Source organism: Penicillium angulare (assembly GCF_028827245.1).
Source record: "Penicillium angulare strain IBT 27051 chromosome Unknown utg000004l_segment0_segment0, whole genome shotgun sequence".
Taxonomy (NCBI): domain Eukaryota; kingdom Fungi; phylum Ascomycota; class Eurotiomycetes; order Eurotiales; family Aspergillaceae; genus Penicillium; species Penicillium angulare.
Window position 1 is genome coordinate 2,250,814 of NW_026623163.1, and position 24,614 is coordinate 2,275,427.

A 24,614-nucleotide genomic window follows, 5' to 3' on the forward strand; every position below is an offset into this window, starting at 1 on the left:
AATCTGTAAAATATCTGGTAACGCGAGAGGCTTTTCGATATCGATTACCTCCATTCAATAATGTAAAATGACTCAAACGAACGCCTACAGGTCCCAATAGCAGGAAACCCAAATGTCATATATACGTGGATTGGAGAGAAAGCCAAGTATGTAATTCAATAGGCTTAAGAAATGAAAGTAGACTCGGAGAACATGAAGCCCTCCTCAGTAATCTCTTCACCTCCAATATTAAGCTTCAGCGATAGCTTCTCATTAGGAGCAAACTATAATAACAATATATTAGCATATTGAGTGGAGAGTGGATAATGCATCGCAATCAGACGGAAAGCCCAATTATCGCAGAGAGAGGGGTGTTTATTTACCTGGTAGATGTATGGTCGGGTGCCAGCCACGCTACCGGCAATGGTCTTGATGAAGCCGGGAACTTCGCCCATAACATCAATTCGGTCCAAACGCTTGCCGAGAGACCCGTCCACCTCGGCTGATAAGTCCTTGCCATCGGCTGTCTTGCCGGACCACTCCCACTTGATGGAGGTGGGTTCAGGCCACTCGCTGTCAGGGTCGGTTGTGGAACCGGTGTGGGTTGCTGTGTTGTTCACGCCTGCGTAGACGATCTCATCATCCTTCAGGATAGCACCGACGTTGACCTTGGTGGAGCCGTAGGAGGGGGGAGTGGTGAACTCCATCATGATACCGGAGTAGGTGGGTGTTTGGAAGTTAACGAAGTTCCAGCGAGCGGCTAAGGAATTATCAGCATCATACTCACTATTCGCGGTGAATTATTTGAGTTATAGAAATGGTTTTAAGCTTACCTGCGTGGTGAGGCTTCATTCCTTGCACAGCTGGGATGAACACACCGCGACCGCCAAGGTCGTAGGTCTTCTCCTTAGTGGTGATGGAGCCCTCGACGGAGCAACGACCCCAGAAGGAGTGGACCATAGATCCCCAGGGATTCTTGGGGTCGGTTCCGAAGTATGAAGTACCGTCTTTTCCGATGACGAAGCCGGGGGCCTTGCGGGTGAACTTAAGGTCGACGACACTATCTGGGTTCACGGTGGACTTGATGTGGTAAGCATCGCCCTCCTCGTTGAGGGTGATGGTCATGTTATCGGCGCCGAAGCAGAGCATCTTGTCGTCGAACATGAAGTTCGAGAGGGCATCGGAGTGCCAGACGTGCTTGCCCTCTCCGCTTAGGTCGAAAATCTTAGTGTTGAAGACTGCGGTGGTGTGAATGCCACTGTATTTACGTCGTTCCCGGTTAGTGATACTCTTTTTCTTTCTCTTTTTGTGTTGGAGTGACGGAACCTATCGGTCCACTTGAGATCTCGATTAAAAGATTCTCACTGTATTGACAGGGAGGGGTTGAGGGGTATCGTTATCTATACTCACGCAATGTTGCTGTAGATCACCTGGACGAAGACCAGGGTCCCGTTGTCCGCCATGATGTAGAAGGTCTGTGTCTCCACGTTTGTGTATTGATACGCCTTCCATCGCAGGTGGTCCTTGGTCAGGACAGTGTAGGGAGTCTCAGCAGTCTGCTGAGCAACAGATTGAATGGCCTCGGGTCCATAGATAGGCTCCTGCGTGCCCACCGCCGCGGAGAGGCTGCGCTTTTGGATCAGTTTTAACGCCATGACCACATCCATAAGAGTGAGACGTACGTCGACTTGAGCCAGTTCATGATTCAGGATTAATGAAAACTTCACGAGGGGTTTCTTTCGAGAGGGCGAAAGAACAAGGAATATTTAGAAAAAAAGAAAAAAGAGGTGAAGTGAAAGGAGGTGAGGGAGATCGACGCGGGGCCCGACTTTAGTTCGGATGTGAATGGAAGGAAGAGGAGCTCGATTGGCGGTAGCGCCTGTAGTCCCAACGCCTGCAGAGACCAAAGTTCAAGCTCAAAATGTGATCTTGATATGGTTCAAGACGCTTTGTAGTTCGTAAAGTGCTTTTCAAGTTCGAAGAAGAGAAGAAACGATGACGTTCGACGCTCCTCAGCTGCTCAGATGCTCGCTTGGTGTCCGACCAATCAGCGTTAAGGCGGAGGAAAATCTGCCGGCTTCAGCAGTTTGCGCTTCAAACCTTCCAAACATCAATTCCTGAGTTCAAATCCCAATAACTCCCAATTACATCCACATCAATCATGGCCAAAACCGCTCTGGCTAGGGACCAATTCGTCAAGCTCATTGTTGGCGCGGGCCAGGCTAGTCCCAGTCCCCCCGTTGGTCCGGCTCTGGGTAGTAAGGGTGTGAAGAGTATGGACTTTTGCAAGGTAAGCTTCACGAATACTGAACATTGCTCCATTATACCACCAGTCCGACCGGGGAATTAACCTCTCTTCAATCGCAGGAGTTCAATGCCCGCACTTCTCACATTACTGTCGGTGTCCCTATTCCCGCGCGCGTCACTGTTCGCCCCGACCGATCCTTCACCTTCGACCTCCGCACTCCTACCACCACCTACCTACTCCTGAACGCCGCCAATGTTGAGCCTCGCAAGAACAGGTTGCGCGGCGCTATGAACCCTGGCCATGAGACCTGTGGTCAAATCTCACTTAAGCATGTCTATGAGATTGCCCAGATCAAGCACACCGAAACCCGACTATCAGGGTTGAGCTTGCAAGGGCTGTGCAAGAGTGTCATGTCACAGGCCAAGTCCATTGGAATCCAGGTTGTGCCATAGACTGCTGCTATTATGACCTGTGTCACCGCAGTTTCTTCGGTTAGGTTGGGCTGCGTTGGACGCTACGCTTTCTCCAAAGTGGCAGACAGGGGCCATCATCTTCGACATGGACGTCTTGTCTTATTAGGATCTTAGGTGGCACTTCATGCCTGATGCGCCCCTTGAGGCTCGCCTTACCCGACCGTTGTTGTTTCTATATTTTCCATTTCATTCGGCGTTCTAAGGGAGAAAACGGGGAGACGCTGTCATCTTCCCCGATTGTATTATACCTGAATCATCTCTGCATCCTGTGATAGAGCGATACCTATGCACAATACTAAGAATTATCTTGTTCTTTTTTCTTTTAGTTTTGAATATACTACCCATGTGTTATTATGGATCTTCTATTTCTTTCATATAGCTATTTTTGTCAGGTTCGGGTGATCACCAGCCACTAGCAGTTATGTCAGATGACGCAAGGATGGGACAAAGTTGAGGAAACACCAGCATTGGCCTGGTTGATCGAATTATCCCCCTTGTGCCCCTGTGGGAGAATCCATGCCGTGGAACCTTGGGATGTATTAGTGGTCGGAGATGTTCACTGACCCTAATTTTCTCGTAGCCGCGCTTAGATTGGATGAATGAAGTGGAATTAGCCCAATCTAGGCTAATTATGTAGACCGATGTTACCTTGCATAAACCCAAGGGTAACGTGCATGAGTCGAGTCATGGTATCTAGTCCCGTTGTACATCTCCAGGCCAAGTCCGCTCTCTAGGATTTCGGGCTTGGCAGAGGGAGTGCGGTATGAGAGATGTGATGATTAGTAACTAGGTAGTATGTACTATATGGTACTTGGGATGGATGCCATCATGGGTAGCTAATACACAGGAGGCATAAGAGTATAAGAGTACCTCGGCCCAGTATACTGGTATCTCCCCAGATCTAGATTTACACACATCATCTGGTCATCGTTATCGGCGATTCTCCACCTGTAAGAACTGCAGTCGGTGAAATTGAGTACGTCCATTAATGATATAATTGTTATTAATGAGTGGACTAAATGCCCATGCCCACTGTGTGCAATAGGAAGTCAGGCTTAGTCCCCGAGGCCAATCAAATGCTGGTTCAACGATGCAGGGCGTCAACTAGACCTGAACAGGCAGGATTCCAGATCATCGGGAAGACACGATCTCGTGCATAGTGATCAAGTGGATTAAAAAACCTTGGACCGGGAAGTCGGCACGCTCGGATTACTTCAACTGTGACTCTTACTACTTTGTTAGCGGGCTTTCATCATAGCTCCGTGGACATCCGAAGGTGGGTTTGCGGGGGATAGAAAGAAAGCCATGAATAGCTGGATAATATTGTATGAAAGTGCAGAGTAAGTTAAAATATGGCCTTGAGGATGGCATCTTTGAGGTGCTATACTTAGTAAAACCAGTGCCTTGGAGTATTGAATAGTATAATTACTATGATGATACCGAAGACTAGCTGTATACAGTTCCTCCCCAGTACTAGCCTACTGTCTAGCTAGTAACATTTGAATACCCCCACCCGGTTTTGCCTCAGGCCTGGGTGTATTGCCCCTCTTATCCTTCTTATCCTGATGATCCAGGCGCTTTCTTCTATGAGCATCTTGTCTTCTCTCTTTCCTTAACATTCACCCGATCTCTCCCTTCAGATCGACATTGTTTCTCTTGTTTTATTCGGGCAAGAACAAATCAAAAACTCTACGGGGAAAGATTTGCCTCTCGAAAACCCACGTAATCGACCGTTTTTCTCTGGGTCCCGTTTCTTCCCTCTCCCCTCTCCAAGCTCTTTCCTTCCCTCAGAGATTTCCCCTCGACTTTGACCACCCAAGAACACCCCCCCCCCAAAAAAGAGAAACATCTCAGCTCGAAAACAAAAAAGTCCGGAATATTAACGCAAAACAAATCGGAAACAAATCACATTCCTCTTCCCCCGCGAAATCACGACCTCGTGAGGGGTATGTGTGCCGCTGCAGTCTGCTCCATTCAAGGTCGTTAGAAAGAGTATGACGTCTGTAACGGCCGGGTCGACCACAACCAACTCTGCGGATTCAGGTATGTCTTGGCCTTTCAATTTTTCGCTTATCCTTCCCTACCGTGAATGATGTCTAGAATGTCAAATTCCTAATGCATGATTGATCGTCCTCGATAGGCTCGAATATGCAGAACCCCGCCAAGATGCCGCCCCAAGCGGAGTCCGACCCCGACGCCAAGTCAGGTTCAGGTTCAGGTTCAGGTTCAGGTTCACAGCCTGCCCAAGTCCGCTTCTCTTCGGTCAACCAGGAGATTGAACCGTCTTCAATGCTCTCCCCGGTGTCGGAGAAGTCTGTCCAAGACTCATTATCGGATAAAAACGAAGAAGACTTGCGATCGGTGGCTATTAGCTTGCAGAAATCCCAGCTCCAGGAGTCCCGTCTACGCAACTTCTCATTCGAACCAATGTCGCTTCCTTCCTCGCGGGTGAGTCTCCAACTCTTCTTCTTTTTTTCGATTTCCTTCGTTCTTGAACTCCAATTCTCTCCTATTCACTTAATTCCCTGGGCCCCAATCATCCCCTGCGATCGCCGGATCTCCGGATCTCCAGATCGGCAGGATCTCACCGGGTGAACGGGTGTTGAAGCCCCCAAAATTAGCCCCCCTCCCTTCGCCATTGCTAGCAGGTCAACATCGTTGGTCTATAATCTATAAGAAGGCAATCATAGTTGCTGACATGGGTCTCGAATCTATCTAGGTTGGATCGCGAGAGTCTAGTAATCCCAGTGCTCGGGATGGCGGTTCTCTTGTAACCTCTCCTCACGCTTCTCCCCCCGTATCCGCAGTACAATCACCACCTCTTACCCCCGCTGTCACTCATTCTCGCGATGGCAGGTCCACGGACAGTGTAGCCGCCTTGGGCGCGGCTGGTCGAGGGAATGTGCAGGCCATTACTCCCGAAGCATCCCCTCCGGTCACTTCCGGCGAAATGAATCAGTCTCAAAATACACAATCTCCCCGACCATCTACAGAACATCTTGTCTCCAGGAAGAGCGCAACCTCTGTACCCCAACCCCACGTTACTATCCCGCAACACCGTGCCCAATTCTTTATTGGTAATGATTCGCAAGAAGAAAGCCCGCCTCCCACTCCGCGGGACTCCCATACCCCTCCGGGCGCAATTACCCCAGTTGGCGAGCCGAATGATCCGTACGCCCGCAGTAGGCGAGCACCACCTTCAAAGGATTTGAAACAGCTTGATCCTCGATTTATTTTCAGCAGCCGCGATTCTAAGCGGGCATTTCGTCCGGGCACACCCCGATCAGCGAGTGCCAGTGATATCACCAAGTCCAACAATGACAAACGGGGTGTCTTCCACAAGGATAAAAATAATGAGCCCAAGCATGGTCACGGTCACCATGGTTCGATGTCTGAGCTGAAGCGCTTTTTCAAGATCGGCGGCCACCGTAACAAGCGACCAGATTCTCCAACATCAGCATCAAAACGTTCAAGCCGGGGATCTGGAAAGTCTACTCCATACCAAATGGCACCAGACAATGTTCCCTTTGCTGATGATCATGGTCTGACAACCAAGTATGGTAAAATGGGTAAGGTTCTTGGGTCCGGCGCCGGTGGTTCGGTTCGATTGTTGAAACGCGATGGCGATGGTGTCACATTTGCCGTCAAGCAATTTCGGGAGCGTCATAGCTGGGAGAGCTTGAAGGAGTATTCGAAAAAGGTCACGGCAGAGTTCTGTATTGGTTCAACCCTGCACCATGGAAATATAATCGAGACTCTTGATATTATTCAAGAAGGCCATCATTGGTACGAGGTGATGGAGTATGCGCCATTTGATCTTTTTGCAATCGTCATGACGGGCAAGATGAGCAAAGAGGAAATCTCCTGCTCTTTCAAGCAGATCCTCAGCGGCGTTGCCTATCTCCATGGAATGGGTTTGGCTCATCGTGATTTGAAACTCGACAATGTGGTGGTCAACGACCGCGGTATTATGAAGCTGATCGATTTTGGAAGTGCCGTTGTCTTCCGATATCCTTTCGAGAATGGCATTGTGCCAGCTTCAGGCATCGTTGGTTCCGATCCTTACTTGGCTCCAGAGGTATACGACGAAAAGAAATATGACCCTCGCCCCACGGATGTTTGGTCGCTGGCGATCATCTTCTGTTGCATGACCCTGCGTCGCTTCCCATGGAAGCAACCGCGTACCACCGACAATTCCTACCGGTTGTTCGTTTCGACACCGACACCTGGTACGCCGGTGCCTGACTCGGATCCCCGGCGTTCCCGTCCCAAGTCGTCTTCCGACCTTCCTTCTTCTGCCCATGAACAAAAACCACCTGCGCCCACCTCAAACCCAGCGGGTAATTCCGAAACGCCTGACAAGTCAACTGTGCCGACGTCAGCTCCGCAAGAAAACGGAACAAATGGAAACCACACCGACACTTCGAAAGAAGGTGATTCAGAACCCCAGGCGAAGAAGCAAACCAGCCAAACCAGCACGGCAACCACCGCAAACAACGGTACTGCCAATGATAAACCCACTCGCACGACCAGCAAGGAAGCTCCTCCTCTCCCACCAGGCTCTCAACCAGCCGCCCAGCGCCAGGAGGTCATCAAGGGTCCATGGCGCCTTCTCCGCATCTTGCCGCGGGAAAGTCGGTACATTATTGGCCGCATGTTGAAAATTGACCCGAAGGAGCGAGCAACACTTGACGAGGTTTTGGCTGATGACTGGGTACGAAATATCATCTGCTGTCAACAGGAAGACTCCGGTCAAGTTATCAACGCCTCCAACCACACTCACGTTCTTGAGCCTCCATCGCACAGCCCTGCTGTGGCTAGCAAAGGCCACAAGGCCAAATGATTCCCCTTCTTTGTATCAATTTTTTTCCGCCTGTGCATAATTCCCTCCAAGTCCCATTCGACGGGCGTGTCACTGTTACCTTTTCTTTTACCTTTTCTGCCTCCTATTCGATTTTCTGCTTGTTCTCTCGTGCTCTTCCAATGGCCTACATGATTTCCACTTTGTTGCAAACCATGCCTCGTCATTTCTCCTCCCCCTTTTTTTCTTCTATTCTTCTCCGGTCGATATCTATCCGCCTAATTTCCTGTGTGACCTTTTCTGTGTTACCCATCAACCGCACTTCCCAGGAGACCCAGGCCAATTGAATATTCCTGGGCGTTTCGGAAACATTTCTGTTTGTTTCCCTCCTGGAGACTCGGTTGTCCATATTACATGCCTTCCCCAGAGCCATTGAGTATGCAGCAGAAGTCCCTTCCCCGAGAGCATTCCTACTTCCGCGACCTGTTATCATGGTGCCCTGCGAGCACCGGACTTCTTGGTACTTGACAAAGAACATTAATGTCATAGATAGTTTAAACGTACGAAAATATTTTCTGTTTAGATATTCAAATTGTGTAGCAAATCCGTCCAATCGTATATAGAAATACAATGTAATATTGTGAAATTCCTCTATTTTTTCTTCATATTTACTTTTGCCGGTGATTGTCCTGACGTAACCCTTAATTCGGCGATATCGGATGGCCTGACCGCGGAGCAAACTTGAACCTCGATCTACATCAACTGCGGAGCTCTACCGCACCCTCGGCCAAGCTTCTCGCTCAGTCTCGGGGTTCCTCTTTCCTCCGTCTAAATTCTCCAATTACCACACCCCTCAATTGGACCGATATAGAACAGCCCTCATGCCAATGCGATAAAAGTCAACTCCCTTTCTCTCTCAACCCCGACACATCACCCGTCATGACCCAACAACCCGAGGGCGAGGCCTTGGTCTCTTCCCTATGGACAAGATCCCTCCTCGTAAGCCATTACCCATACTGAATTCCCCTCAAAAAACCCCTCTAACCAATTGAACCTCCCAGTCCGGCGCAGTGGCAGGTCTAACAGTAGACTGTTCCCTCTACCCACTCGACACCATCAAAACCCGTCTCCAAAAAGCACGCGACCCCAACGCTCCCAAAGGCCCACGTCTCTCCCTCCGCCAAACAGTCCGCGGCATATACGCAGGTCTCCCATCTGCCCTATTCGGCTCTGCCCCCTCCGCCGCATCCTTCTTCATAGTCTACGACGGCGTAAAGCGCTCTCTCCTACCCCCGAAGGGCTCCACCGATACCCCATCCCGGTCACACATAATCTTCACGCACTCCCTCGCCTCTTCTCTCGGTGAAGTCGCAGCCTGCGCAGTCCGCGTCCCTACAGAAGTAATCAAGCAACGTGCCCAGGCCGGTTTATTCGGTGGCTCTTCCCTCCTCGCTCTAAAGGACATTTTATCACTTCGTCATGCCGCACCACCACCCTTTCCTCCGGCAGCAGGTACAAACGCAACCCTGATATCCGGCCCAGTAAATGTTGTTACCTCTTCAACACCGAAGCGCGGATACGGCCAGGTATTCCGAGAACTCTACCGCGGCGCTGGAATAACCATTGCGCGCGAGATTCCATTCACAGTCATCCAGTTTACGATGTGGGAGTCTATGAAAGAGGCATATGGCAAGCGGTATCTGAAGCCTATTTCCGGTGCGACGTCTATTTCTGAGACGCAGATTCCTGCCTCAACAAGTGCTATGTTTGGGAGTGTGGCTGGTGCTATTTCTGCGGGCTTGACTACTCCGTTGGATGTTATTAAGACGCGCGTTATGCTTGCTAGGAGGGGTGAGGTTGGGGCTCCGGTTAGAATTCGGGAGATTGTTAGTGGAATTGCACAGGAGGGGATGGGTACTTTCTGGCGTGGGATTGGGCCAAGAGTGGCTTGGATTGGTATTGGGGGGTCTGTGTTTTTGGGTAGTTATCAGTGGGCGTGGAATAGCTTGGAGCGGAGGAGGGAGTTGAAGGAGCAGGAGTGATGGATGGATGAATGAATGCTATTGGTAGATTCCGGAGTTGTCTTGTATTATTATTGTTCTTTAGAGGATCTTTGGTACATACTACTAGATTTAGAATAAGAAAAGTGACTACAAATGATACCTACTCCCCACATATGCATGGTCTCTCTTCTTGTTATTATTCTCAAAGTTAGTCTAGCTTGATCCTGAGTACGACTCGATATATTATTTCAGATCTGTATTTGTCAGGTGCTATTTCCATGGTCGATATTGTATGATTAATATTAATTTAAAATGATCCGGTCTTAACCGGATTTTTCCTATTCGACATATAAGGACCACTAACATCGTAGAAGATATAATCGAAGTAAATAGATACATTAAGAACTGTTCTATTCGATTTACCTCTTTCTTCTAATGATTTTGTGGTAAAACGTAAGTGAGCCTGTTACTCTAATGTTGATTCCCGCGGTTAAAGTATAAACGGCCAAGCAATAGCAAGCATCCGAAATGTATAGAATCATCTACTTACCATAGATTTCAAACGATATTGAAATTAAGATAATCGTTATAGATGTAAGCATCAGATGATGTCAGATAATAGGATAATTTATCCCTGTAAAACGGTCAATCAACGCTCAAAGCAACAGGTGATACGACCGGAGTACACCCGACCACTTGCGCTATGGCGTCGTGAACCGAAATGCCCCTGGCGGCTCTTCCAACTTCCCCTCATTTACATATCACCTCCCATTCCCCCGTCCTCAATCAATTCCACTTCTAAATCACTCCAACTGCCCCTCTATTTCTCCCCGCGTGCTTTGTGCTTTGTTCTGGGGGATCATCGGCAAAATAAGCACACTCACCCGTGACGTACATCCTTGCTTGTCCCCACCAAAAAGCGCAAGTGATCGGCCTCGATTGAGGCAGATAAGCTCCGCATCTCCTCCGCAATTTGCCTCTGCCACATAACCCCAATCTGCATGTATGGCACGGAAACTGAGCCACCAGAGGGTCACTTATGGTGAGAAGACTTCCAAGTTCTTTTAGTGTTGGTTTTCTGGATATTGTTGTGCTGACTGGGATACTACAGTGCTGCCGCTGCCTGATGCCCCCGGTGGGCACCGGCTCGGAGTGAATGGGTTAGCCGTTGACCAGCAAAACTCCATCTTGTAAGTCGCTCGTTGTCCTTTGGTGAAAGAACAGGTTGAAGAGTAGTCTGTCACGGCTTAGCTGTTGTGCTTTCTTTCTTCCCCCGCAGCCTCCATTCTTAAACCACGTGGGTTGTACAGCCTCTAATGTGACGTCTTCCCTTTTCCCCAGGTATTCCGCGGGCCGCGACGGTGTGATCTGTTCATGGGATTTGAACCCCCCACAAGCTCCTTTTCATCCTTCGAATCCATTCTCTAATGCGACAAGACAGCCCGGTCCGACTCGTTTTAAAACTCAGGTTCAGGCTCATAGCCACTGGATCAACGATATCGTCTTAACTCAGGACAATTCCGCTCTTGTATCCGCCTCTTCCGATACCACTGTACGGCTTTGGCGACCGCATTCCGAATCAGTTGAGGTTCCCGAACGCATTGGTAAACATGCAGATTACGTGAAGGCGCTGGCTAGCCCTGGTGGCCAAGCTAGCTGGGTCGCATCAGGTGGCCTTGATCATAAAATCTGTTTGTGGGATCTGAATGGCTGCGGAGAAATCTTGAGCATTGATGCCTGTGGCGATGATAAGACTGAAAAGGGATCTATCTATGCTCTTGGTGCTGTTTCCTCGGTGCTAGCTAGTGGTGGACCGGAGAATGTTGTCCGAGTATGGGATCCTAAGTCCGGAAAATTGGTGACCAAGTTTGTGGGCCATACGGATAATGTCCGCGATATTATGATCAATCAGAGTGGTGATACTATTATGACTGCATCTTCCGATCAGACTATCAAAGTCTGGTCACTCACTGCTGGTCGTTGCATGAACACCCTTACGATGCATAATGATAGCGTTTGGTCGCTTTACTCTGATCATCCGGATCTTTCAGTCTTTTACTCCAGTGATCGTTCAGGATTGGTTGCTAAGACCGATACACGGCAGTCTTCCGATATGGAACAGGGCGTTTGTGTCGCCGCTCTACAGGAACATGAAGGTGTTGTGAAGGTTGCCGCTTGTGGCGATAATATTTGGACGGCTACTCCCAAGTCGAGTATCAATCGTTGGAAGGACATCGACACTACGCTTGAGATTGAATCTGAGCCGGCTCCTGGACGCACCATTGATTCTGCTGCTGCGACCAAACCTGAACCCGAATCTAAACCCGATAAAGAGCTAAAGAGTATTCCTTACAATGCTATCTTGCAACTATCGGCAACTTCATCTCTGCTAGCGGGCACTCCATCCGGTGTCCAAACTCCTGAGCCAGGATTGGAGGGCGAGCTGGGATCGACAGCTCCTATCTCTTTAGTACCAGAGGAGAGTATCGAAGGGCAGCATGGGTTGATCAAGTGCTTAATGCTGAACGATAGAAAGCGAACTCTTACACAAGATTCTGCCGGAGACATTGTTTTGTGGGACTTACTCAAATGTGTTCCCGTGCAAGCATTTGGTAAACGTCACCTCGAGGATGTGGCGGACGAAATCAATACAACAGAGAGCATCGCTCACTGGTGTACTATTGACGTCCGTACTGGAAGACTCTCTGTCATTTTAGAGCCCAATCGCTGCTTCGATGCTGAGGTTTATGCAGACGAGGCTGGTCTGTCAGATGAGGACCTCGAACAATTCCGAGACGACCAAAGAATCAACCTTGGCAAATGGGTTCTGCGATGGCTATTTGCTCCCTTGGTTGATGAGGAAACCCGACGCGATGAGGAATACCGTGAAACTGCGCAAGCAAAGGCCGAAGAACTGGCTGGGCTCAACCCTATCAGTACTTCAGCCCCAGGCGATGACATCCCTCGTAGCGTTGGCATTCCAATCTCAGATCCCTCCACGTTGACCCTACGCCCGGGTGTAGACTTTCCAGGAAGTCCCAATACCTCAGGGTTCGGAATCAACATTGGAACTCCGTCCTCGGCGAACTATATGAGTACTTCAATGGCGAGTAGCGTCTCCCCATTCCCGAACTTTGAACCAGACACAGATGCCATTCCGTCTTCTCACCCGCCTCCTGATGCTGGACCGTCTTCATTCTCCGATAAATCCGGCGACTATTTCACATCGAGACTTCCGCAGGATAATGATAAAGCGCCTATGTCTCCCTCGGACGCCAATTCACAATCCGGACTCCCGCAGTCTCCCTCAGAACCTGATAAGGAGGAGCGTAAGAAAGGAAGCTCATTATTTGGCAAGAAGTTCCGCATGGGAATGGGCGATATCAAGAAACTGGGCCGGACATCTACGGATCAAAAGCCGTCGATTCAAGAAGAGAAGGTCGAAGAATCTGAAGTGTCATCTATTAAAGAGGAGAAGGTTTACGAGCCCAACATCAGTGGGGTTATTGATCGTATTCGCCATGAATACGATGAGTTTTTGGCTTCAAGTCCAAACCGTGTCTTGGCGACGGCTATCACCCCTAGTCCGTTGAGTGAGACACCTCGTCTCTACATCCCTTCAAAAACTGCTGTCTTTATTCAAGAGGAAACGGGCGATACCGCAGTGGCTTCGGATCTGTACAGAGGAAGTGTGGGTCGCATTGGCGAAGAAATCGAGCGTTTAGAAAAGTCCATCCCGCATTGGCTTGGTGAATTGCTTTTGAAGGTATGTGATTATTCCTTTTGACGCGATTAATCTCCTCATTGGCCGTTACTAACTTATCATTTTTAGAACCAAATCCCATTCAAGGAACAGGTCAAGATCGCATTTGTTCTAAAACCATTCGATGAGTCCGTGCCGCCAGTGGTGAAGCCCGAAGTGTAAGACCCTCCTCTATGACATATCATTGGCTTATAAACTAACGAAGCAATCTGCCACAGCGCGACTGCAAGCGGAGGCCCGCCTCCTCCCAATCCCAACAACAATTCCCGGCTGAACGCCAATCGCATGCTCCGTGCCAAGAAGGTGCTAGCCTACGTGGCTGAGCGCATCGATCCGCAAAACGCTGAGGACCCGGAGGACGGAATGCCACCGGAGGAGTACCTCGAGCTCTACTGCCAGAAAATTGTTTGTGATGGCTTGATGGCTTGATCCTTTCAATTTTTACCCCTGACTAACATTACATAGTACTGTCCACCAAACATGACTCTGGCTACTATGCGCTCGCATCTCTGGCGTACGTCTGGTGACATGATCCTCCATTACAGGCCAAACGGCAAGAAAGAAATTCGACCACCGCCACACCTGACTAACAATGTCGAGACCAATGGCACTAACGGTGAATCTGGAGTTCCAAACGGGGACAACCATGCACCCCCTGGCAGTATTCATTCGATGACGAACTCAGGATCAGTGTCTGGGTCGGTTGTAACTTAAGTTTTTTTTCGTCTTATCTTCCTGGGGGGCAGTTTCTTTTCTCTTAGCAGTCTTGTTTCTTTGTGTTTTTCATGGCTTGATCTTGAGCTTTTGGATCTGCTAGCGACGATTAGTGTGGGCAGTTCTTTCGTTTGGCCGAGCGAGGGATGGATCTGGGTACATATGGAAAATGCTCTCTGATACCCCTGCTTTTGCTGATATGCCTATTCCTACATGCACTTATTCCCTGGTTTCGGCATACTACTTACTGCTTTTCATTTACCAGAGTATTTGATTTGGATGTAGATCTGAGATGTTGTCTGTACTGTACATACGAAGTTGAGATCGCTATCTACTGCATCCGTTTGATATAATCCATGGATGCAAGTGGAGCAAATCCGCCCTATCAAGTTCAAGCCCCAGGTAGGTACTCGTGGACATAAATAATCTACCTAAATAGTTACTATGAATCCGAGCTTCAGGGCTTTAATTCTAATTTAAGCTAAGATGCACAAAGTACCGAGTAAAATAAAGCTCAAATCAAGAATGTGTCACTTTAAACGCCGCCCTCGCTTCGCATGACTGCACTTCCAGAACGTCAGCCCAACCGAATCCGATTTGCACTAGTGAATTGGCTTGCCTTAGTGCCCGCCTCCCAGCGTAATTTCCAGCAATAAGAGCCCTCGTGTGCCTGGCAAAAGCACCAGGCCCCAATGGCCAGGGTCTCTTAATACGAAAAAAGCCTATTAGCCTTCTCTCCACCACATGGAGAACCTGGTCCCGGGTCCACTGATCCCCCCGATCCAGTAGTTTCTGGCGACCCAGATCGTGCGATTGACAGTTACTTTTAACTATCCTTTCGGCGTGCCCGATTAACCAGGCAGTGATGTGATTCGGCCCCGGCCGGTAGCTTAGCGGAGAAGACTTTTTATCCGAGCTGTTATCGGGCTTTGCTAATTCTTTACTGAGACATGCGGGTCTGGCGTTCGCTTGATGTGCTGGATACTTGATTTCGGTGATTAGAGCGTGGGGTCATTGGTTCGATACCTCGTGGCTTTGTCTATGTGTCGGAAAAAATCAGCCGCAATGCTTTGCTAGGTGGAGGATTAGGCTTTTGTCCCTGTTGTCATTTTGCAGGGGTGTTCTTTCGTGGAGTATATAGCCTGGAGGGTCGGTTCTTGAAGCCTTTTCTAGCACTTTCTTGTTTTTAGGTTTGTTAGAATTGCTACTCGTTGTGTTGTTGTTGTTTCTCTTAAATACAGTCATTCTTTTATTCGTTTTAGAGATTTTATTCTCAATCACATTCGTTCCTGGGTATTTTTACGTCCATCTTTCAAGATGATGCCCACTACCAACCACCTTCTCGGCACATTGCTTTTCTCGGCTTCACTATTTAGCTCGGGATACGCAACTGTGACTTGCGTCAATGAGGAGACCAATATACTCCTGAACCCATCATTCGAAACCGGGGATATCACCGACTGGTTGGTCGCTGCAGCCTATGGCCGAGAGATCGAGTCGGGAGGTGCTTCTGATGGAACTTATTATCTGTGAGTCTGCAAGCCTATCTACAGCTATCTTCAAATAGGAAATGACAGGGCTCAATTAACAATACTATTTAGCGAGGCTCCTCGCATTTACAACTACAATTACTTGGAGCAACCGCTCACTGACCTCGAAGTTGGAGAGACATACACCCTAGAAGTCGACTTCAAATTCGCCTGGACCCTCACTAGTACCCCCAGCACGGCATTGAATAGATGTTGGCTCGGTTTTGCTCAAAATTCTTATACTTCATGGATTGACGAGCAGCATGTCTTCTACTCATCTATCAACCCAGATTGGTCAACATTGACTACATCCTGGACGCCAACCTCGTCCTCCGCTAACCTCTACGTCACTTTCGGCTGCAACTATGTCAATCTGAATGCCTTCATGGTGGATAACGTTCGCGCTCTCAAGACAACTTCCGTTTGCACGACCAGCATCCCTCCCCCGGTTGTTACCCCAACTACCATTGCCACAACTAGCATTGCTTCCTCCAGCGCTGTTTCCTCTAGCAGTGCCAGCTCCTCGCATATTGCCTCTTCCTCCGCAGTGCAGTTGAGCTCTAGCTCCTCTGTCGTGAGCTCCGTTCGTGTTCCTCCTAGCTCTTCCAAGCCTGTGATTCACTCATCCACCAATGTTGCCTCTTCGACCGTGACTCCTGTTACTAGCCCGTCCGCCCCAGCTGGTGTTTCTTCTTCTTCGGCCATTGTTCCTCACTCCGGCCGTCCTACAACGTCACCTATCCGTTCTTCCTCGTTGAGCCGTCGTCCGATTTCCTCCACTGCGAAGCCCCACTCTACTCCTCTTGCTTCGTTGACTCCTATCTCTTCGTCGACTCCTTCGGGTTCCAACACTGGCTCCGGCTCTAGCACAAACACCATCTCTACTTCTGGCTCTACTACCACTTGCACTGAATCCGGCTCCGGCTCCGGTTCTACTACGCCCGGCTCTAACTCTGGATCTGGCTCCAGCTCCAGCACAAGCACCATTTCTGCTTCTGGCTCTACCACAACAGGCTCTGGCTCTGGCTCTAACACCTCTGGATCTGGATCTGGATCTGGCTCCACTACCACTTGCACCGAATCTGGCTCCGGCTCCGGCTCTAGCACGAACACCGTCTCTGCCTCCGGTTCCACTACTACTGGATCTAACACTGGATCCAACACCAGCCCTGGCTCCGGCTCTAACACCTCTGGTTCTGGTTCCACTACCACTTGCACTGAATCTGGCTCCGGCTCCGGCTCCGGCACAAGCACAAGCACTATCTCTGCTTCTGGCTCCATTACAACGGGATCTACACCTCCCCAAGGGGTCACATCAACAATTCTGTCTACCAGAACTAGCACCATCACTGAATGCCCCGCCAGTGTCACCGACTGCCCTGCCCGTCAGCGCACTACTTACCTTACAACTGAGACCGTCGTTGTGGGTACTACTGTCTGCCCTCTTACTGAGGGTATCCAGCCTACTGGTGTTGCTTCCACCGGTTCACAGCCAGGCGGAGGCTCAGGCAACGGCAATGGCTCTGGCTCTACCGAAATGACTACCTCCACTGTTTTCACTACACGTACTTCAACCGTCACCGCTTGTCCTTCCTCTGTGAAGGATTGCCCTGCTACCGCGAAGTCGACCTATGTTACCACTGAGACTATTGTTGATTATACTACCGTTTGCCCTGTTACCGCCACAGAGACTGGTATCCCTACCGCTCCGTCATACACCAACGTTGCACCCACCGGTGCTGTATCTACTGGCACTGGATCTACTGGCAAAGAAACCACTGGATCCGGCCCTGAGGCCTCTGGCACTGAGTCGGTCATTACTACCGTTATCGTTGCAACAGTTACCGGATCTGCCGCAAGCGAGACCGTCGTTATTGCAACTGAAGTTTTGACCGTCACTGCCGTCGGAGCTTCGAACTCGGGCAGCCGAGGTGTTGGGGCTATCGGTACTACCGTTCCTTCAAGCGGTGTTAACAATCAGCCCACCGCTTCAGGCTTCTCGACCTCTTCTTCTTCTGTTCCCCAGGGAGGTTCTTCGTCTGGATCTACTTCCACCGCTGGATCTCCAGCCGGTACCAGCCCTGCTGCTTTCAACGGAGCTTCTGGGTCTTTCACTTTCTCTTCTAGTCTGCTCTGCGGACTGGCCCTTCTTGTTGTGGCCTATGTTTATTAATTTCTCCCCATGATCCCTCCGCTATAGGAGAGTACATACATATACATGCAGTTAATTACTTAATGCTTTGTTCTACATTTATGAATGTCAAAACGAAAAATAAAATAAAATCAGAAAAACAAATTGGCAATTTTGTCAACTGCTCCCCATTACTATCGTAATGATCATTGTTGTAGAAGCCTTGGTAGTTGGATCCCGAGGTAACCCCTCACTGGCAGCGGGGAACCCGATGGTTGGACAGAACAAAGCTGCATCGTAATCGTTTGGGGGCCGACAATCTAACCCAACTCACCTGACAGGCTGCCCATTTTTTGTTCTGCGGGGACTTTTCGGATTAGTCAATTTCGTCTGTAAGTCAGCGGTCTGGAATTACTTTTGGGTTGATTCCATCCCCATTTGTCTATTCAAGTGGCAATCCGTTCCTACCTCAACTTGATTGACCTGGTTGTTCCCCTCATCTCCATTCAAGATGGCTGAGCTCACACCAGTGGCCAAACGAACAGACTATGTTTTCAACGTAGGCACCTTTGGACGTAAGGTCACTACCAACAGTCCGGAAGCCCAAGTGTGGTTCAATCGCGGCCTTACCTGGGTTTACTCCTTCAACCACTCGGAAGGTGCCAAATGCTTCGAACAAGCTATCGCTCACGATGAGTCGTGTGCCATAGCCTACTGGGGCCTTGCCTATGCCCTTGGTCCAAACTATAATCAATCATGGGAATTCTTTGGTGAAAATCTAAAGAATATTGTGGCACGCACATACCAAGCATCACGCAAAGCATTGGATCTATCTCCCAGCGCAACTCCAATTGAACAGGCACTCATTACTGCGATTCAATCTCGTTTCATTAGTGATAAGCCTGCAGGCATGGAGCAATATGCTGCTCAAAATCGTGCCTATGCTGACGCAATGGAAACGGCCTATCGCGCCTTCGGAGATGATCTTGACGTAGCGGCGCTATATGCAGACTCCATCATGAGTCTCACACCATGGAAACTTTGGAATTTGGAAACAGGAGAGCCTAATCCAGGTACTCGCACCTTGGAAGCGAAAAATGTCTTGGAAAAAGCCCTTAAACACAAAGATGCGCTCCAGCACCCTGGTTTATTGCACTATTATATTCACTTAATTGAGATGTCCTCCACGCCAGAGCTCGGACTAGTTCCGGCGGACTACCTCCGAGGTCTAGTCCCAGATTCTGGACATACAAACCACATGCCCTCACATCTGGATGTGTTGGTCGGCGATTATCGAGCTGGCGTTCTCGCGAACCAGCGTGCCACCATCGCAGACGAGAAGTATCTAAAAGAAGAGGGCGCAATGAACTTCTACTCCATCTATCGCATGCATAATTACCACACATTGATTTATGCAGCTATGTTCGCGGGCCAAAAACGCGTTGCTCTAGATGCTGTCGATCGCATGGAAGCTACTCTTCCTGAGGAGCTTCTTAAATCAATGCCGGACTTCAGCGAGTTCTTCATGTCTGTACGCCCCCATGTGATGATTCGATTTGGAATGTGGGATGAAATTATCGCTCTCCCCATTCCCAAAGATACGGAGCTCTACTGCGTTACCACTGCATCTACATATTACGCCAAGGGTGTCGCGACCGCAGCTACTGGTAATGTTCCCGAAGCTGAACGCTATCGCAGTCTGTACGGTGAGGCAGCAAAACGTATCCCCAGAACCCGTCTTGATTTTCCCAATAAATGCGTGGATGTACTTGATATTGCATCTGCCATGTTGGATGGTGAAATCGAGTACCGTCGTGGAAACTATAAAGAGGCATTTGAACATCTTCGTCGCTCTATTGTTTTGGAAGATGCTCTAGGTTATAGCGAGCCATGGAGCTGGATGCAGCCTAGTCGTCATGCCTATGCAGCTCTTCTGTTGGAACAGGGTCATGTCGAAGAGGCAGCTGCTGAATATCGATGTGATTTGGGACTTGATAATAGTGTTATTCGTGCGCGTCGTCATTTGAACAATGTCTGGGCTTTGCAGGGATATCACGAGTGTTTGCTTCGGTTGGGTCGCCACGCGGAGGCTAGGGTCCTTGAACCACAGTTGAAGATCGCGCTGGCAGTCGCTGATGTTCCTATCACCTCTTCATGCTTCTGCCGGAATGATACTTTGCAGACTTCAAATGAAGGAAAATGTTGCTCCAGAAACAGCTGTCTTTAAATGATGTTATACATACATGAATATGCAGACTTTATTGGCAAACTCGTTTTATTTGCAGCTTTAGTGCCTTTTTGTCGTCATGTATACTAGTCGTTTGTCAAGATGCCTAGCTGAACAAACTGGAACGCTCCGATAAACGTAATGAGGTCAAACTTATGTTTTGTAGATGAAAATTATTCGCTCCTCCAGGGCTTTCTTCCTTCTTTCACCTTTCATCTTCCTCGCCTGTTCTCACCTACTCAACTGCTGATCCGAAGCCATCGATCATCGAGATTGAACAAAACTTACAAGACATGGAGGATATAGTGCGAGATGATACCGGGGGGCGTTGGTCTGCCGCCTACCGGCGCGTCAAGGGTAATACTCCACCGACACACTTCTTGTGAGATTGCCACTCCCAGTACTGGATGCTTGATATTTTCATGCAACAATATCGCTGACAAGTGGACACAGGAAGCCACCTCACAGGACCTGCAGATGTAAAGATCACAATCCACCAGAGCGGTTTCCCACAAACAACGCTATCCTGGTAAGATCTGAATGTCTTCCCTCCCCCAATTTAGCATCACCACTAAAAAGAACAGAATATTCCACCTTGCATGACCGCGTGTCCATATTGTGGCTTTGAGGAGTAGGTTCATGGAATTTATCCAGATTTGCCGCTTCCAACTAACCAACATTAAAGTTTCGGCGATGGCAGCCTGAGTGGTGCTATTATGCGAGACCATATTCTCCGAAGGCATATAGTGAGTAGATATAGAGTATCCTTGTCCAGAAACTATCAAATAACCCTGCGTGCTTGCAAATAGAACCTCGATCCCGTTTTCTCAATTATCAAAGTCCGGCCTGGTGTGAGTCTGCCAAGGCTCCCAGTAAGTCTATACCTCGCTCTTCACATTTCACGATAATAAATTTATTTACAGGCCTAGCACTCAAACCAGCTCTACCCATGTGTAAGCTTCATTGAATCATCTTTGTGTGCAGATATTGATCAGTTCATTCTAGTGAGGAAACTAAGTCTAGCGATCTCCAAATATCCAGTGGACTCTACGGCCCCGAAACCGAAAAAGAGAGTTCAATTGAGCAATGTGCTACATCTTCTCTCGAGATACTTTCATTCTTCCTCGCCGTCCATGTCGTGTTATCGTTTTTACTCTTTTGGGTTCTTGTTACAATCCATGTGTATCAAGCTCTCCGACGGCATGGAGAGAGTAAAAAGAAGACAGCCACGAAGAAAATGTCATCCAGATCCAGTGGTAAGTCCTGGCTTTGGTAAAATTAAATCTATTTCAGTAACCTTCCGCCTGTTTTCTTTCAGTCTTTTGGATTTGCTGATTCACTGGGCTTCTTGATGATTGTTTTAGGGATAGTAATTAGTAATTCATGGGATTCATAAGCTCAACTTTACCCTGATAGTGATAGAGCAGCTTTCAGAGTTAGATATGGAATGTTATCAATGAAAATTAATCCCGCTGTGTGGAGACCAAGTCTTGCATTCCTATCTGAAGTATGGTGAGCAATTTGTCATGGCGATCTCTATCCATATACTGTTTCGTCTTCAATGTCCGATTTTTAGGCCAGATATCAAGTAGTCTCCGTAAAAACGATAAGCGTCGTCGTGGAATTGACATACATACATATACCCACTTGGCAGGTATGACGTATATTTGAAGATTTAGCTGTTCAGCAACGGGCCGGGCGTACCCAGGTCCACTGATTTCTACTGATATGATGACTATTTCTGGAGGATATCTCGTTCCTGGTGCGCACATTTCTGCACATGAATAAAACGTATGGAGGATTGCGGGGTTCTACCCGGCTTCTAGAATCCCAATACTCCGGAATACAAGTTCCCCCGGATTCAACTATCTCATTCCAGCGAATAGATGATTCAATGAGCATATAATATTAGCTAACATTCGATAAAAATGTGGCCAAATGGAGGGGCCCCGGGGGGTTGACACCCGGGCCGGTTATATGCGCCGGCCCGGGGATGAGTCGGGGACGGGGGTTTCATGCTCATTTATCGGGCCACCGAATCTAACTTCTTCTTTCGGGCGTGAAAGTGGAGCCTCCGAGAGGAACTTTCCAGTATCTTACGGGATAAGATACATGTCGAGCAGCCCGTTTAGCCACTCGGTGTGCTCGGTAGGCGCGGGAGAAAAGATCCACAGAAGAATGCAGGAACGCGTCCAACAAATTCCTTCAACACAACTGTTCGTTACTCCATAATTCAATCTTAGCCCCCAGCGTGATTCGTAGAACCTAGTTTCTCCACAATGCAGATTTCACCGCATTTGAAACCTGCGGAACGAAATCCCCACATTTTTGAAAAACAGCCGTACCAGAAATGTACCCTACCGGTACCCTAACTACCTATCGCCACACGCCAAGAAGAGAAAAAAATGGGTCGAGTCGATTATCTCGGACTACCTCCACGCTGTGCGACTTTTGGCATCTTGATTTCCTCATCTTCTTCTCATCTAGGTATTCAGATCTTTAGTCTCCATATCGACCATTAGCCATCATGACTACCGTGGAGATGTCTCGTGCAAGCCCGCCTCCGGAGGTTGATGTATACGATGATATGGGAGAAGCAGAAAAATACCCCGAAAAAGCTCCTCCGACAGATGACCCCTTTGGAAATGAAGAAACCGGAGAAGTCAAGTATCGTGTCATGAAGTGGTGGTAAGTTCTCAATGCCTAAGCCGTTTGGATCAAATCAGATCATGATATAGCATATATTGACACTTATACAGGCAAGCGGGCATGCGTAAGATTCCACTATCAATCCGAAATCGATTATGAATGTATTGTTGTCTAACCGAAGCTTCTAGTGATGGTCGCTGAAAATATCTCATTGGGAATCATGTCTCTTCCCTCAGCCGTGGCAACCCTCGGCATTGTCCCGTAAGAAGCTTTTGGTATGAACGCGATTGATACGAAAATGCTGATCTTTCCCTAGCTCGCTTATCATCATTCTCGGATTGTCTGGCATCTCGTGGTATACAGGCTATGTTTGCGGACAGTTTAAGCTGCGCTACCCTCAAGTGCATAGTATGGGTGATGCTGGTGAACTTCTTATGGGCCCGATCGGACGAGAGATTTGCTATGTTGGCCAGCTGTTGTTCATTATCTTCTTGATGGCCAGCCACATTCTCACCTTCACCGTGACATTCAATACTATCACTAACCATGGAACATGTACCATTGTATTCGGAGTTGTCGGCTTGGTTGCATGTGGTATTGCTTCCCTTCCTCGTACATCCGAGAAGGTATTTTTGATGTCTACCATCTCTGCTGTCAGCATTTTGGTTGCCACCATCGTTACAATGATCTCCGTCGCCATCCAAACCCCAGACAATGTTCAGAACGATGTTGTCGCTGCCCCCAGCTTCCAAAATGGTTTCTTAGCCGTTACAAACATCGTCTTCGCTTTCATCGCTCACGTTTCGTTCTTCGGTATCATTTCAGAGATGGAGGACCCTCGCCAATTCCCCAAGTCACTGGCCATGCTCCAAGTCGTCGACACAACCATGTACGTTGTTTCAGCCATGGTCATCTACCACTATGCCGGCCCAGACGTCTCCTCTCCCGCTTTGTCGTCTGCCGGTCCCGTTATGAAGAGAGTTGTATACGGTCTAGCCATTCCAACGGTACTTGAATCCTTTCCAAAGTTCCTTAATCAAGGGAATATCAGCTAACATCACAAAGGTCATTGTTGCCGGTGTCGTTTTCGGCCATGTCGCTTGTAAATACATCTATGTCCGAATCTTCAGAGGCGAGCGCTCCCACCACATGCACCAAAGGAGTTTCCTGGCTACAGGTACTTGGGTTGCCATTTGTCTCAGCACCTGGACTATTGCCTGGATCATCGCAGAGTCGATTCCAGTGTTCAATGATCTATTGAGTTTGATTGTATGTTCCTTTTGAACCTTCCAAATTGTACATTACTAACGTGTGGGTTTTCTCCGTACAGAGTGCTCTTTTCGGCAGTTGGTTTAGCTGTAAGTTTCTCATGAATCACGATCATCATTTCAAAAGAAGAAAAACATACTAACCTTAACAAAGACGGTCTCCCTGCCATTTTCTGGCTGCTCATGAACAAGGGTCAGTGGTTCTCTACATGGAAGAAAATCCTCCTTACTCTCGTCAACTTCGCGATTCTAGGAATTGCTTGTGCCATTGTGAGTTATACATTTCGAATCGCGCATTACGAGGAACCTATATTCATTTACTAACTAAAATAGTGTGGTCTGGGTCTGTATGTTTCGGGCAAGTCGATCCACGATAGCTCGGCCAACGCCAGCTGGACATGCGCTAGCAATGCCATTTAAATATAGTATATTTTAACGTGCCAGGTGATGGATATCATCAGCGCTGGACGTGCACTTTTTGGTTCAATCTTCTAGACTGCGAGGCAGGCAAGGAGAAAATGTGTGTGAATAAATTTGGATAGCATAACCTTAGAGCTTGTATATATAGAGTTGCATTTTAGATTCGATCATACCTACTATGCATATGTTTTGCACTTCTGTATTCACAGTATAAGATTAATCATGGCTTCAACTTGAATATGTATTGCTAAGTGGAGCCACCGACTGGCTATATGTACCCGCTTTCGTGTCATGTAGCCCACTGTGGCCCATCAAGCCCATACTGTGTACAATATACAGTAGATCCCTCCCCACTTAGTCTAGCCAGTTTGTTTATTTCAATGCTTGAAAATATACCTTCCAATTATAT

At 48.5% G+C, this 24,614-nt stretch overlaps 8 protein-coding genes across 8 annotated transcripts; 7 read left to right on the forward strand and 1 right to left on the reverse strand.

Moving 5' to 3' along the window:
• Positions 1–164: 164 nt before the first annotated feature.
• N7478_004780 (survival factor 1 family protein) lies at positions 165–1,681 on the reverse strand (the record flags this gene model as incomplete). The annotated part of the gene is made up of 5 exons (XM_056920994.1): positions 165–263; positions 363–739; positions 813–1,237; positions 1,390–1,605; positions 1,662–1,681. 5 exons carry the CDS (start codon positions 1,679–1,681, stop codon positions 165–167), a joined length of 1,137 nt encoding a protein of 378 aa, XP_056779031.1.
• A 459-nt stretch (positions 1,682–2,140) lies between these two features.
• Positions 2,141–2,679, forward strand: N7478_004781 (mitochondrial 54S ribosomal protein uL11m; the record flags this gene model as incomplete). The annotated part of the gene is made up of 2 exons (XM_056920995.1): positions 2,141–2,269; positions 2,347–2,679. The coding sequence occupies 2 exons, from the start codon at positions 2,141–2,143 to the stop codon at positions 2,677–2,679; spliced, it is 462 nt and encodes a 153-aa protein (XP_056779032.1).
• Positions 2,680–4,694: 2,015 nt separating this feature from the next.
• N7478_004782 (uncharacterized protein) lies at positions 4,695–7,543 on the forward strand (the record flags this gene model as incomplete). Its single annotated transcript, XM_056920996.1, has 3 exons — positions 4,695–4,743; positions 4,841–5,148; positions 5,420–7,543. The coding sequence occupies 3 exons, from the start codon at positions 4,695–4,697 to the stop codon at positions 7,541–7,543; spliced, it is 2,481 nt and encodes an 826-aa protein (XP_056779033.1).
• An 897-nt stretch (positions 7,544–8,440) lies between these two features.
• Positions 8,441–9,543, forward strand: N7478_004783 (putative mitochondrial carrier protein (Pet8); the record flags this gene model as incomplete). Its single annotated transcript, XM_056920997.1, has 2 exons — positions 8,441–8,500; positions 8,563–9,543. 2 exons carry the CDS (start codon positions 8,441–8,443, stop codon positions 9,541–9,543), a joined length of 1,041 nt encoding a protein of 346 aa, XP_056779034.1.
• A 966-nt stretch (positions 9,544–10,509) lies between these two features.
• On the forward strand, positions 10,510–13,981 carry N7478_004784 (WD repeat protein; the record flags this gene model as incomplete). The annotated part of the gene is made up of 6 exons (XM_056920998.1): positions 10,510–10,546; positions 10,616–10,694; positions 10,846–13,270; positions 13,337–13,425; positions 13,486–13,672; positions 13,733–13,981. 6 exons carry the CDS (start codon positions 10,510–10,512, stop codon positions 13,979–13,981), a joined length of 3,066 nt encoding a protein of 1,021 aa, XP_056779035.1.
• Positions 13,982–15,298: 1,317 nt separating this feature from the next.
• Positions 15,299–17,683, forward strand: N7478_004785 (uncharacterized protein; the record flags this gene model as incomplete). The annotated part of the gene is made up of 2 exons (XM_056920999.1): positions 15,299–15,510; positions 15,583–17,683. 2 exons carry the CDS (start codon positions 15,299–15,301, stop codon positions 17,681–17,683), a joined length of 2,313 nt encoding a protein of 770 aa, XP_056779036.1.
• A 469-nt stretch (positions 17,684–18,152) lies between these two features.
• N7478_004786 (uncharacterized protein) lies at positions 18,153–19,868 on the forward strand (the record flags this gene model as incomplete). The annotated part of the gene is made up of 1 exon (XM_056921000.1): positions 18,153–19,868. The coding sequence occupies one exon, from the start codon at positions 18,153–18,155 to the stop codon at positions 19,866–19,868; it is 1,716 nt and encodes a 571-aa protein (XP_056779037.1).
• Positions 19,869–22,395: 2,527 nt separating this feature from the next.
• Positions 22,396–24,205, forward strand: N7478_004787 (uncharacterized protein; the record flags this gene model as incomplete). The annotated part of the gene is made up of 8 exons (XM_056921001.1): positions 22,396–22,556; positions 22,628–22,641; positions 22,706–22,778; positions 22,834–23,524; positions 23,583–23,786; positions 23,848–23,875; positions 23,940–24,055; positions 24,119–24,205. The coding sequence occupies 8 exons, from the start codon at positions 22,396–22,398 to the stop codon at positions 24,203–24,205; spliced, it is 1,374 nt and encodes a 457-aa protein (XP_056779038.1).
• Between the last annotated feature and the right edge of the window lie 409 nt (positions 24,206–24,614).